Consider the following 14,723-nt stretch of genomic DNA (forward strand, 5'->3'; position numbering starts at 1 on the left):
TTTGTATTTCTGGTTCTGTCTCCATAGGAGATCTTGGCCTTAGCTTTTTTCCTTCTTGTACCTCAGTGCTCAAGTAAAATGGGATGGATGATCATGAGCTTCATAACGCACTCTGAGATGAAAAAGGCCTAGAAAGCAGGATCACTTTAATAACAAATATACCTGATTGGACCAAAATTGTTTATAATTTTGGCAAAGACTTCACTGAGCAGCCACAGGTTGGTTGGGCAGTCGAGAGAGGCATGTCACTGCAAGTTATAAGTATGTGGTGATATCACAGAATCATTCAGGTTGGAAAAGACCCTTAGGATCATCAAGTCCAACCATTATCTGTGCTCTACAAAGTTCACCCCTAAACCATATTCCCAAGCACCACATCTGAGCAACCTTTAAATCCATCCATGGTTGGTGACTCAATCACCTCCCTGGGCAGCCTGTTCCAATGTCAGGACTTGAAACAGAATGCTGTCTCCAGTTTGGGCATGATATTTAAAAAGATGTGAAGAGAATTTGTTCATTGCAGGGAGGAATGAGAAGTATGAGCAGTGGGTTTTTTTTGCAAATTTAACCAGCAGGGAGAGATTGAAATGAATGGGCTTTGCAAAGAAGGAGGAAATCATGGGCTAGATGTGGTTATTTTGAGGAAGAGCTTTCTACTTATTTCAGTAAGGCATCAGAATAAACACTAAGGAGTGAAAGGGGAATATCAGTAGCAGCAGATGATTAAGAGCAGATTGACAAGGGATTTTGGAGCACTCTGTCACAGTACTCCTCTCCCTGAATGTGCTCTTCTCAGAGCTACTGAAATTTTTGAGGGATGTATGGAGACCTGAAGGATAAGGAACTTCCTGGAAGCAGAGTAAAAAGAATTAACAGATTTTTCTTTCAAAGCAAAATATCAACCAGTATGTGACAAATCATTTACAAGAGCAGAATTATTTTCTGTGTGCTATTTAAAAATGTAAGGATATAAATTAATCAATGTCATGATACATGACTCTGTTATTTTTCTACTTCAATGAACTCTTTGCCTCTAGCTCTAGGGAAGCTGTTTGTCTGGTCCTGAGCAATGGCAGATGCCAGCAAGGAGCATTATCTTGTGCTTTGAGACAGGGAAGTTTTCAGAGCAGAGCTGTTATATTTTTCACATTTCAAAGTGTCCAAAAAACTTGTATATTTCATTTAGGACCCTCTTGCCCCAACCATGCAAACAAGCAAAACTACAATTTAAGGAACTGCTGGTCCTGTTTCTGGGAATCAAACCCATTGCTATCCAATTTATTTCTCAGGTTACTCTTCTGTGTGGTGGGATTGTGGTACCAGCTGATTACAGTTATCTTCTACCTCCTATTCAGTAGGGTCACTCATAAATAGGACAGCAAAACTGTTTCTTAATTTGAATATTTCAGCAACTGATTGATCAACTCTCCTAGCTGTTAAACAAAAGTATTTCTAATACAGCAGCTTTTTGTACTCTCCTGAGCCCTGTTTGCTGCAGAGGTAGATGCTTTCTTCAAGTAAGTACTCCACTCAGAGCTGTCTTGATTACAGGTGAACTAGGAGTAGGCTCTGACCACCACAGTCTTTCAATAATTACTTATACAGTGAGTGAAGGAGTGTTGTGGTGGGGATGCAGCTGGTATGAATCTCATTAACAGGATCTTGGGTCCCTGTGATAGCTTTGAACTCTTTAGGATGTTTCCAGGCTATTCTGAACTCTACCTTGATTAGTGTGTAGCTGTTTTCCACATCAATATGTTCTGATGTATCTTCTATCCTGTATTGCCAGTTCTGTGGGTGACCATGTGCTAAATTAACTGCTACACAGCTGTTATTTTACCTGTTTCAATGCAAAGTTGGAGGTTGGGGTTCCTACAGTGAAAGATACCTCCTAGTATCCCTGAAAAATTAGGCACTTGCATTCTCAGAAAAAAGACTAGGATCATATGATGAAAGGTCAGAAGCACCCTTCTGGTCTCATGGTACAGTCCATGATCTTCATGATAAGGTTCAAGGACTCAGAGACACTTGAAAGTCAGGGTCTCCTTAGGATATAGCTTTTGGGAACAATTGACTTCTACGCAATGTATTAAATAAAATCTTTGATAGGTTTGCAGTACAAAATATGCCCATAATGCTCATCTGGCCAACTGTCTGCATACTGGGCTGGGTTTGCTGTATTCCTGTAGACTAGCCAAACCTATGATTTCTACTGACCCCCGTGTATCATGACCTTTCTATTTACTAAATCAGAATATAGTACAGATCCAGTAAAGAAGATTTTCTTATTTCTTAGAATGAACTGAAGTGAACTTCAAGTTGAGATAAATGCCTTATTTCTTGTGCAAGAAGAAGATAGTGCCAGTTTTGGTGTTATATTTGCTAAGATATTAGCTTTTGGCATCATTAAGATAATAGAATCCTATATCTGTGCATTGGAGAATGGAAGTCATTTGTGCTGCCTTTCTGGTCAGCAGCGTTTGAAAATGGAGCTGGGTGACATATATCCACTGCAGCTCTGCCTCTCAGTTATCTGCAGATCATCCCCAGCTTTTAATGAAACCTTTTTATTTGCCTCACTACTCAGGGAAAAAAAAAAAAGACAAACTCAAAAATTACAATATTTATCAGGTAAATATTTATTTTGTGTGGCTGCTGGAAGCAAAGTTGTGAAGTCTTTCAGTTTAACCTTCTCAAGCTGGTAACTCTTGAATAGAAAAGCCTAGAAGAGAAAGATATTACATCCTTCCAGACCATGTGTTGCTTTTGCAGTGTTCTCACATGTGGTCTGTAAACCACACTCAACTTGCAACATGTTTTTTCTTCTTCTTCACATATTCTCATGGAATAGTGATCCTGTTAGTGTGTAATGATGAATCAGCAGTAGGCTACTTACCTGTGGTCTTCTAGTTTATTCTTTGTGAGTATCAGGTTGCCAAGTTTAAATGCAGGCCAAAGAGCTGGGAGGAAGAAAACTTATGGTTATGGCACTGACCTAAGACACAGGAAGCCTGGAGTGAGTTTCTGTCTTTGTTCCTAGCTCTATGACTTTCCATATGTCTTCTACTCAGTTGTACCTCTGACTCATAACCCTTGTGAGATGAAAACAATATTGCAGTTGTTATAACTTCATTTCACAGGGATGCTGTGAAGTTAATTAATGGAGAGAGGGGTGTGTTAATGGTGAAGTGCTAACACTGCACAGTATAGTTTTGCTTTTGTTTCCATTCCATTCCATCTTACCCATTTTGTTCTATTTCTTTGCAGCTCTGGCTATTTTGCCTCCTACCTTGAATATAGATTCCCCCCAGTTTGTGCAGCTGTCAATATACTGGATGTGTGATTCATGGGGTTCTACTCGGCAGATTTTTGAAGGTCTCCCAGTGACACCTTTATTAATGTTTTGTGACAGGGTTAGAAATTTTTATTTCACTTTAGGATTAGAGAATTGGCACTTTTGTGTTAGAGTTAGACCAGTTTGGAAAAGAAAATAAATAAAACACATGGAATTGACCTTAGAATGATCTGTCTTCTGTCACCTACACTGTACGCCGAAAGAAAAGTCCAGTGATTTACTTGTATTTGACAGGCAAATGAGAATCTAACCATATGTTTTGGACTGATTTTTTTTCTGCATTATTTTCTTGTTTAGTTTGCTCTCATTTCCATTAACATAGGCCGCAACCCAGACTTTGAAACAAAATATGTGATTATAGGCCACAGCTGTTCTCAAATTGGAAGAAATATTTGTAAACTTGGCAATTGCTTGAGGAGCTGCGAGTGGAGAAAAGCAAAGCAGTTAAACTTGAGTAGATTGCTTAAAATCTTCACTGAGGGATTATTCCTTTGTGTGCCTCAGATGCCTCTCTAGGATCAGGTAATATGGAATTGTTTTGTCTATGTGTCTTTCCATATGCTTGCAGATCCCTTCCTTCTCCATTTTTGTTCTCTCTTCAGAGAAATTCTGCTGGATATAGAGAAATCCCTGGTTTAGTTGTTTCCACTCAATGGAGCATATCATTGTCGTGGATATGCCCTCAGAAATGCACGGCAGATCCATCAACGAAAAATACAAGTTTATTTATATATATACAAACTCTGTAACGGGGTATTTACAATCGCCCTTCACAGGTATCAATATTCGGTTAGTGGAACTATCTTTACAGAATGTTATGTATGGGCATTTAAACCAAAATGATTCACAGAACTTAGAACCTAAACTGAGTCAGAGAGTGGCGGGGGAGGGGTTGGTCAGTGACCGGCAACCCTCCACCCGGAGCAATATAAACGCTATCCTAAACGAAGCTCTACAAAGGGCTTGGCTTACTCACAAGCTGAGAACTTCGTGGAGTCTTTCCTCAGTAATATTTATAATCCAGACAACGTGGCACGGATGTGCCGTAATAAGGAGGCAGGAAATGGCGCTGGCCGCGTGGCCGCACCGCGTGGCTCTGCTGTTCTCTCCCAGGATACAAAATTCCTGGCTCAGAGTGGGGGTAGTGGCAGGTCAGCAACGCTGGTTCACACGGTCTACCAGGTTTTCTCCTACGATGGATCACGCAGCGGTTGATCCCACGGAGTGCTGTCCACGGCACCGCACACAGCTGGGTGACCGTGGCAAAAGGACCACAAGGCCTCCTGAAGCACTGGCTGGCACGCACGCACACACAGGCTCCAACACCGAGGTGGGGGGCTCATTTGCCAAACGACCCCTATTTACCATTTGCCCCAGTGAATACTGGCCCAATAAGCATCTGTTGCCAACGCAAACATTAACCAAGGAACTACCAGCTACCAAATGTGGCCTGAGTATATGCTATACTCAGGGAAACAAACATATAGCCTGCCTCTAGTACTGCAGGGGTGAGATCACGCCCAGGTAGGCTGTTTACCTGGACTCAGTGGCGCCAGGATCCCCCCTGCTGCCTCCAGAAAGGAGGGGGGGGACAAAGGAGGGTTAACACATACAGAAATATATTCTGATCATAAGCATCCTTCACTACAATCATCTAGCAATTAAGATTATCTGCTTTATAATTTCATAGCTATCTTCACTAAGCTATGCAAAGACATACACAAGATGTAGATATAATCTGGCCGCAGAGCACAAAATGTTCAGGTGATTCTATGGGCTGGTGAGCATGTAGTAGAAGGTGTGGTGGGGGGTTTGGTTGGTTGGTTTTTGGTTTGTTTTAAAAGGGAGGGAAAAAAAAAAAAAAGAGCCAGCCTTCATGGCCATGGAGTGGTCACTAACTGAGCTGCCTTGATCTGGTAAACCCATGTGACGTACCAGGAAGACATCCTTGCTCAAATGGAGAAATGAGACTGTGCTAATGTACACAAAGCAACGAAGGCACCTGACTGGTTGTGCCTACACTTTCCCAGCTCACCCCTCTATATTTAATGGCTTGAAGCCAAGGGCATGTCTTTAATTTTTGTCACCCCAGTACTTTTTCTGTAGCAGCTGAAAGTTGGCTGTACTCTGAATTTCTCATGATGTGGCATTTCCTGCTGTACATTGGTTCTGGATAAACCATGTGCTCATGTAAGCCCTTCTTTGAACTCCCCTCCCCCAGGAAGAACAGAGGTAGTTCTTCGGCCTTGCTCTCTCTCCATTGTGTGGCTCTGAACACTTCCATTAAAAAGTAAACACAAGCCAATAATAATAATTAAAAATTCTATCATTTTTTACTGAATTCTGCTTAATTTTTTTTGGTTTAATATGGCTCACAAACCCTTCCTAACTTGCTTGAATAATTTATAGCCATTATCTGAGGAATGAAGGATGGAGTTTTCAGAGTGATTTGTCTAGTGCAGCATCCTCAGAGCCTGCAGTATTCAGTAGTTTAGAAACTTTGTAAGCTAAGCTGCCGTATTTGTTACTGAACTTCCTCACAGGCACAACTACCTACAAGTGCAAGTTTTTGTACACAGAACTACTGGCCAGAGAATCAACAGGTCACCCCACCTACAGCATAAAACTACTCCAGAAAACATAGGATAAGCCTAAGGAAAGCTGCCTTAGAAACTACTCTGTTGCCCTCCTTAACAATAGTCTCTTCTACCTTTGCTGCCTCTTCCCAGTTCCCTGGAGATCTTGGTCCTTTTTGTTCTGGTCCAGATATTTTTCCAGAAAGGGACAGGTTTCAAAGTTCAGTTATCTGTAAAGTAGATGTTGGCAGTAGAAGTGCATGGCATAAACAGATAAGTGTGATTTACGTGTCACCACTGGAATCTCATTGTACTGAAGCTGGGATGGCAGCCAACCTGTGGGTATATAATATTATTTCTATCCTTCTCAGTGGCACAACTTGGTCTGGCCTTGGTGGAAGGAATGTGATGGGCTTTTCTTCACCACGGCTTGATGCCAGCTACTGAAGCCTACCCATTTTCCCGCTGTAGTGTCTGGCTGCTTGGCAGCTATTTCACTGCCCTGTGCTCTCTGCTCCTGCTCTTTCTTTATTCTATTTACATACTGCTTGCAATTTTAAACAGAGCTTTGAAGTGTAGTGACTATCATTTAATATTTATTCACACAGTGTTCAGCACAATCACCAATGCAGGGAACAAATGAAGTTGATGTAATTCAAGTAAATAATCATAGAACAACTACTGAAAAGTGAAAAAATGACATTTGTAGAAATATTTAGCTTCATGTACACTGTGTAACCTCTGTGTCAGGTCTGTGTCAGTCTATGACTTTAGTCCTTGCATTAACTACCTATCCTGTCTTGCTTGGAGTACAGTGACTGACTGTGCTCTATACCCATACTGCAAAAAAACCCCAACAAACAAACAAACCCAAACCCAAAAAACAAACAAAAAAACCCCACAAGAGTCCTCTGGCTGCTTTAGATCAGAGAGCAGTTTGCCAAGTCTAGGTTCTTTTGACAAATATTTTGTCAACAGAGCTAATTAAGGTGTTTATTCACTTGATAACTTTTTTGCAAATGTTTGATTAAAGGCCACTGGCTGTGCAGCACACTGTTTGTGCAGCACACTGTTTGTGCAGCACACTGCTTGTGCAGCACAGAAGATGAAACTAAGCAAACATGGCTGGGTTTCCAGTGGGTAAGAAAAATGCTGGACACTCATGAACCTGGAAAAGGGAAAGGACCCAGGAAAATCTGCTTCTTTTTATTTGAGCTTAACTACTGGAGCTGCAACTTCTCCAGTAAGAACTCCTCTTTGCACAATGTTATTTCAGACCCCTGTGATATTATTATTATTGTTATTATTATTATAATTAATCTAATTTTATCATTCTCCAATTGCAACTTTCCCTAAGATGGTTACACTAGCAAAGCTCCTCAATCCACAAGTGATGGAGAGAAAGATAAGCTCTTTTGCTAACCCATCTGACCTAACTGAAGGGAAGAAGGGAGAAAATAGTTGTCATGTGGTAACAGAAGTAACTGTGTTGTTGGAGTTTTTCAACACCAAACTAGATCAACTCTGAATAATTTGGTCTGAATTCACTGTTGATGGTGCTTTGAGTGGGAGGCTGGACTTGAAACCTCATGAGATCCTGTCTAGCATAATAGGCTTTATGAGTACTGTGCATCAAGCTTACTGGCTGGTGCTATGACTAATTTGTTAAGCTGTGCCAAGGAGTTGCTTCTTCATAGAGGGAGGGGGATAAAAGGAACTAATTAACCAAATTCTTTTAATTTGTGTAGAAAAGATATAAATGTCTCTCACCTATGTTGCACACTTTGCCATGGACCAGTGGTTCCTTCAAGTTTTATTGACCTCATAGAGCAAATGATTTCCTTGTTATTTGATGACTTTTCTGTTTCATTAGTGAGTCATTCAAATACGGCAGATGTAATTCTTACTACTAGCTGCACTGCAAATTTTAGACCGAGTGCTTCAGGAAGGGTCAGTTAACGAGAAGTGTGATTATAAAAGTATCTAATTACTTTAATTTGCATATACACTATGGATACATTCCAGATACTGCCTTTTATTAACTTCTAAGTGGCAAGTACACTTACAAATAAATAAGGCTGGATTTTGTCATGGCACCTGAGATTGACTGGAACTTTGCTCTAGGAATGCATCCACCTAAGTCTGCTGGACTACTCAAGCGAGATAAAAAACCACCACAAAGAAGACTGAAAGTGGCAGAATTTGGCCTGAATTTGGCCTGAATTTACCTAAATATGTAGGCTGTCTATGGTTACATAACAGGGAATTTTGCTCTTTCAACAGGTAATTGAGAACATATTTACAGCAAGGCGTAGAAGTTCCTAAGTGCTCAACAGATGATAACTCTGCCATCTAAAATGAACAGATGTACCACAGGATGGTATGGCATTTCATATGATGGTTTTTTTGCATTGTGGGTTTGTTTTTTTTTTTAAGGGTGAAGAAGGTCCACCTGGCTTTCCTGGACTGAAAGGGGATAAAGGAGAAAAAGTAAGTCTAAGTCATAATTATACAGTAAAGAGTTAAATTTGAACTATTGTGGAAGGCTAATGAATACAGGCCACCTTTTAAGTCTTCTGTTTTACCTCTGTATTGTTTGTGATTACAAAGTACTAAGAAAAAGGAGTCTGTTCTGTTGTACTATCTTTCAGCAAGGTTCACCTTAAAATCTTGAAACCTATTGAAAATACTCAGCCACATTTGACAAATCTCAAGAGCATGACTTGGTCTAAACATTGTAAAACCGAAAAACACAGTAGAAGACTGAAACATAATAGAAATTCAGTGCTAGTGCTCCACATACAGACACCAGTGTTTCTTCAGTATGACACATGGAAAGTCAAAGATTATTAAACCCTTTGGTGTGCTGAACATAACTTCTGGACTGAGATAGTCTTTATCTGTTTGTCAACATCTTATATAAAATAAAAAATAAAAATAAATAAATGACCCTGCTGCAAGCTTGCTCTATCAACTTGTACTTACTTCAGTCACATTTTTCAGATATGCCCTAAATGACTGTAACAGAAGGGAATGTAAACTTTCTCCATCTTTTCTAAAATAGTAAATGTTTGGGACTGCAAGGTGAGTTTCCCCTCCAAGTGATGCACAGCAAGCCAGAGATTAGTTTAATCAGAGCCCAAAGCAACAGTTTGCAATACATGTATCTGTTTCTCATTTGAACCTTTATTCACAGTGCACTTGAATAGAAACTGCTGGAAATAAAAATACTAGGCCACTTCCTTACCATGCACATTTGACTTTCCTATTGTGTGTCTATTCTCTTTACATTTGTTCTTTAAATTGCCAGCTGCATGCAGCAAAAGTGCCTTTTCTCTGTTTGTCGCAGTCACTGTGGTGCTGCCAAGCTCAATATTTAGTCTCAGTTGTCCTGATGCATAAGATTTAAAAAGTAGTGTCTAGTTTTCTGTTCCTCTGTTTTCTGTGGCTTTGCATGTTCACAGCTCTGAGACTCTCTTCCTGGCTGCCAGAGTGGTTTCTGAGGGCTGTTTGAGTTTTGCATACTCCTTTTCTGTTTACTTTTAAGCTTGTTACTTACATGCATTATAGGTATGCATAGAGGCGTCTGAGCTTTGGGATGGATGCTGTACAACCAAGGAGTACAAGAAAAAACAAAAAAGAATTAAGAAAAGTAGTATTCTGTCACAAAACAGCAAATTTTTTGAGACAATGGAATGACAGGCTGAGAGGAGATGATATTAAGGTGACTCAATTGTTACATGTCTAATTAGCTGCAGATATATTAATCTATTCTTAAATGAGTTAAGTGATCAAGAGTGCCTAGTTTCTCATTAACAGCTCATCATTTGGCCATAGTGTGTTAATGTCAGCAGCAGCTCCTCTAGAGACTGTAAATAATAAATGTTTGTGTTGAAATTATTCTTCTCATTACTTATTCTTTCCTTAAGGTGTTACTCACGTCCTTGTACTTGCAACGGGTGTTAATATTCTGATGATGATAATTCTGTTGTTGTTACAGGGGTCCCTGGGCTCACCTGGCCCCCCTGGGAAGGATGGAGCAAAAGGAGAAGCCGTAAGCCTTTTTGTTCCTCCCATATAATCCTTGCCTTTCAGTGCAAGGCAGGCAGTGGAAATCAATCTGTATTGAGTAGAACATGTCTTGGGGATTTGTACGGCCATTTTAGGAGCAGTAGAAATAAATGGCGGGAGGTTAATAGCCTCAGCACTCTGCCTCGCATGTTTGCAGCAATGGCAGGAGTTGTATGGATTAGCCATCCTGAGAGCTCCTGGGGCAGCTCTGTTATTACTCATTAAGATGGGAAAGGGGACGGTCATGGCAGCGTGTGGTTTGGGACTCACTACTCTGGCTGTGTTGGTTAATAGCTGCAGATGCTGAGCTTGGCTATTTGTTTTAAGTCTGGCAAAGAGTCATAGGCTAGCGGAGATGGCAGGGGGTGCAGGGAACTATCCTGTGCTTGCACAACAGACAGAGTGAGAGAAATGGATGTGTCACACAGAAGAAGGACCTGAACTCCTCTTGTGTACTGCTAAAAGCAGAGGAGAAGCCAGATAAGGTCAAAGAAGGATGAAGCATACTAAATACTGCCTTTAAAGAGGACTACAGTTGAGGCATAAAACCAAAACATGTTTTCCAGGCACTGGACATTTATCATCATTTACTGTTCCTTTGTGGCAATCATTTGGTAGCAACTGTAGGAACTTAGGGAAAGGGCTTATTGGAAGGTTAGGCAAATGCAAAAGTAGTGGTACATAGCAGAAAAGCTCTTTTTTCCCCCTATTGCATCGTGTTTCTGTATTGTGCCACATCCTACTTCAGAAAAAACTGTGACAATTTTCCAATTGAGCTTCTAGAACTGATGAACTTCATCATGTCACACATGGCAGTGACAGATTGGGTAGTGACATACTTGGACTTGCAGAGTTTTTGCAGGAATTGTTTATTGCACTTCAAGGTGACTCTTCAAGATCAAATGCATTATTATTTTATCTTCAGGGAATTATGGTTGCAGATTGTAGTTGGTGCAAGCTGTCCACAACATAGGGAACTCAATTCATGCTACTTGGGTGGTGGTTTTGAAGACCAAGTGAATAGCTGTTTCAGTTTTTGGATGGTCTCTTTCTGCTTCCATTTTTAATGAAGAAAGCACACTACAAACTTTCACATCTCTGGGTAGTGATACTCAGGACTGTAAATACTGAACAGAGCTTCCACTTCTAAAGCTGTATATGTGACTGTTTTGAGCTATACTAGCCTTTATAGAGAAGAGGTTTGCCTTTATAGAGAAGAGGTTTGCCTTTACCACTGATATTGCTGTCATTTCCAGGGTAAACCAGGACAGCCAGGAGCATTTGGACTGCCTGGGCCAGCAGGTCCAAAGGTAAGCTTTCCACTTCTTTATATGGACAGCTTTGTGGTTTGGGTATTTTGGTGGGTGGTGGGTTTTTTGTTTGTTTGGGTTTTTGTTGTTCTTGTGTTTGTTTTGTTTTGCTTTGATTTCCCCACTACCTTTTCGTATCTGTGAATTGCCTGAATTTCTTTTTGCTTATGACTTTCAATATTCTCACTGGTGGCTAAAGAAACTCAAAATGCTCATTTTCATCACGAGTCTGCTGAGTTATTATCAGTCAGGCAAGGCATGTAAAAAGAAAGAGATACTTTTTGCTGAAAAAATAGCATAGAGGCAGAAGGTGAAAAGAATATGTTTTGGAGCCATGTAAGCCTTGCTTCAAATCTTCAGTAAGTCTTCCCAGCTCTCACAAAGGCATTGGTGAGAATTATTATCCCTACCCTGTGACCAGGGGGAAAACATCTGACAGATCCTAGCCTGGATGGTTCTGCCTGTTTTGAGAGCTTTGGTTTTGCAGCAGTGGACAGTGGCTGAGTGACACAGAATGTGAGCCAATGCTTATATCACTGGGTTTGCTTCAAACAATATGATTCTAAATGAGAATCTGGTGAGACTTAACTGAACCTCAAAAATGTGCCTAAATTTTTAAGTCCTTCAATGAGCACTCCTTTACCCTCCTTTCAAAATCCCAGCTTTCCTTTCCTTGTTCCCTGGTTACTGAGGGAATAACTGCATCAGGTGGTTTCAGTCCTATTGCTACAACACAAAAAGATGGAGCTTTAAGTTTGGAAGTGTGGGGGTTTTTTTAGGAGCATTATACACACCAGTTTCATCTCAGTCTATGAAAAGTGCTGCAAGGACAACAAAGTAATTGCCCAAATTTATTTCATCTAGTTATGCTCCTACAAGGAAAGACCTTTGAGCATCACACCTTCTAGAAGACCTGTATTTGGTCATCTAAATCTCTCGTGAGTTCACTGATGCCTTTGTCCTCAAATAGGAGTTAGGTACCTGAACACCATTCTAGATGCAGTGCTGATTGTCATTTAGCTCCATCTGAGAGAACACTAGGAAAGAGTTTATTTATAGATGTCCTTCTGGGTTTCTCAGCTATGGAAAGGTGCTTTCTACAAAATGTTCTTTCTCCCCCCCCCCCACCCCCCAATAGAGGAAAATGTTCATCATTTCCTAAAGTCTCATCAGGAAAGTAGTAAGGGAAATAATTGTGTGTTTGTGGATTAGCAGAACTCTTGGCAGCGACCCAGTGCTCTCTGCAGGAGCCTTACTGCTTGCACAAAGGGGTTGATTGTGGAAGCTGCATGGAAGCATGTTCACCAGTGGATAAATGACAGGTGTAAAGAAGGCCTGGGCTGAGCTGAATGGAGACACTCTGGATATCATTTTGTCCTTCAGTGGCATTTGGGAATGGATGAAATTAACTGGATTTATGCCTGCCATCTGCATCTCTGTTATCATATAAAAAATTAAATACCTAATTTCTCTGTCCTGAGTGCTTACTGTAGTGGCATTACAGACCAGTAGGCTGTATGACGATCCTTGTGGTTTAAAGTTCCTCAGTCCTGCTTTGCAAAGCCTTTAAAGTCAAACTAAACTGAGTCATCTATGTATACCTTCAGAAGGGCTTGATCCTGCAAAATGTTCCCTATTTCCTACCATAGTGGAAGCAAAGTTACATATTTCAGCCAAGTTATAAGGCAATGAGGAATAAAAGTTTAGCACTGTGGACTAGGCAGGATAGGTGCTGGTGGGGCTGGACCTAAAGATGTCTGACCAGACAGTGCCAAGTGCTCCCAAGAAAGAGGTGCTTGGCTAACTCTTTCCTCTCAGCTACAGTGGCTAAATATAAAACAGTTGTGTGCTTTCACAGCCACTTTTTACTTCAGTGGATATGCTGGCCATATGCAATGTCCTTGAGCTGAATTCTGGTCTGAGCTATTTTAAGAAACAATCTTGTTTTTTCTGACAGAGCTTTAAAGTCTAAAACGTGAATCAACATTCTTTACTCCTGGCATAAAGCCCAACCACCTTGCTGGTGTGGAAGGGGGTGTGTAGAAACAGGCAGAGGTAGAGCCATCAGGAAGGTCACATCTCCAATTACTGTTGTAATGATTTTTAATTATTTTGTCTTTTGTCAGATCACTTCTTGCATTTAAAATCATCAGCATCAATGCAGTGGCTCAGGGCTCTGCCTATGGAGAGCTACCTTGCAGTTTTTCTGGTGGGTTGAGATGCAGTCCTTGGATCAATCCATTTTCATTTGCACTGAGCCAAGCAAGTGCAGTACTCACTCAACAACTGTATGTGCACCCCAGGAGATTCAGTCCTCTCTTTATCTGCTTGGCTGAGGGATTTCCAGCCTTTTGCCTCAGTGGGAATTAGAATACTTTCTTTCAAGAAAGTGCCTTGCAGCTTTTACAGACCTTGTTAAATGTGTGAAGCTTCCAGTAGCACAGAAAATAGTCCTGAAGACTTCTGGTAATAAGACTTCAATCCACAGAAGTACTGTAAAGGACGATGAGCTCATTAGGATGCATGTATGGGTTATGGGAATAAATTGGCCTCAGTATGTCTTCTCCAGCTTTACTGATTGTTCTTAGGTCAGTATCTTGATTGTAAAAATGTGTAGGGGTTTTGGTGTTTGGTTTGGTCTTTCATAAAACTTGGTACGTAAACCTACTGGTGGAAGAAAAGAAGAGCTTTCACAGTGAGTGTTGTACCTAATCAGTGTTGGAGCTTCTGGTTATAGAGTATGCCATGGTGGTTTGGATGCCAAGAAACATCCCCAGCCGTCACTGGAGAAAGCTCCCACAAAAATATGTGGGACTTACCAGTTTAATTTAAATAGAGTAGGTGGGTTCAGAGAAAAAAGGCTGTCAGTCAGGAATCTCACTGTATACTATACCAGTGAAACAAAGCTTGACTTTTTGAGATCAGGCACTTTTAGCCTGTAAAATCCTGGAGCAAATACTCAACCTTTTCCATCTTTTTTTCCCTGCATCTTAAATAAAGGTTAAAGAGATTTTTTGTGGCTGTCTTTGCTATGGCACTGACATAGCTACAGCATTCCCATCTGAACTGACAGTTATCTGCACTTGATAGCAAAAGCAGAGGGACAGAGGGAAAAATATTCATCTGAGATATAAAATATTAGGTAAGAGTTATATTTCTGACAAATTTCTACTTTTCTTTTTTTTTTACACTTTTTTTTTTTTTTACTTCAGCTGTCAAAGGTCTTGCACTTCTCTGGTTTGCCAGACATGATCTCAGCACAGGCCTTGAGGGGAGCTGGCAAGCCTTCTCATCCAGGCAAACCTAGTTTCTCTAGCTATAACTTTTGCTGAGTGTTATAACCACGTTTTATGTAACTCTATTGTGTTGGACTTCAATAATTTGGACAACTTTTACCAGGCCTCACTTTCT

General features: G+C 40.6%; 1 protein-coding gene across 5 annotated transcripts in view; it reads left to right on the forward strand.

Annotated features, from left to right (window-relative positions):
- COL22A1 (collagen type XXII alpha 1 chain) overlaps positions 1–14,723 on the forward strand; it is a 224,597-nt gene that overhangs the window by 110,327 nt on the left and 99,547 nt on the right. For all 5 annotated transcript variants that reach the window (XM_068155479.1, XM_068155477.1, XM_068155480.1 and 2 more), the window contains exons 13-15: positions 8,368–8,421; positions 9,932–9,985; positions 11,259–11,312. In XM_068155479.1, the coding sequence (XP_068011580.1) occupies positions 8,368–8,421; positions 9,932–9,985; positions 11,259–11,312 (162 nt within the window). The remainder of the gene's footprint in view (positions 1–8,367; positions 8,422–9,931; positions 9,986–11,258; positions 11,313–14,723) is intronic.

The sequence above is a fragment of the Melanerpes formicivorus genome, unplaced genomic scaffold (assembly GCF_026170545.1).
Source record: "Melanerpes formicivorus ecotype bairdi unplaced genomic scaffold, bMelFor1.0.p_v2 SCAF_32, whole genome shotgun sequence".
Classification (NCBI taxonomy): domain Eukaryota; kingdom Metazoa; phylum Chordata; class Aves; order Piciformes; family Picidae; genus Melanerpes; species Melanerpes formicivorus.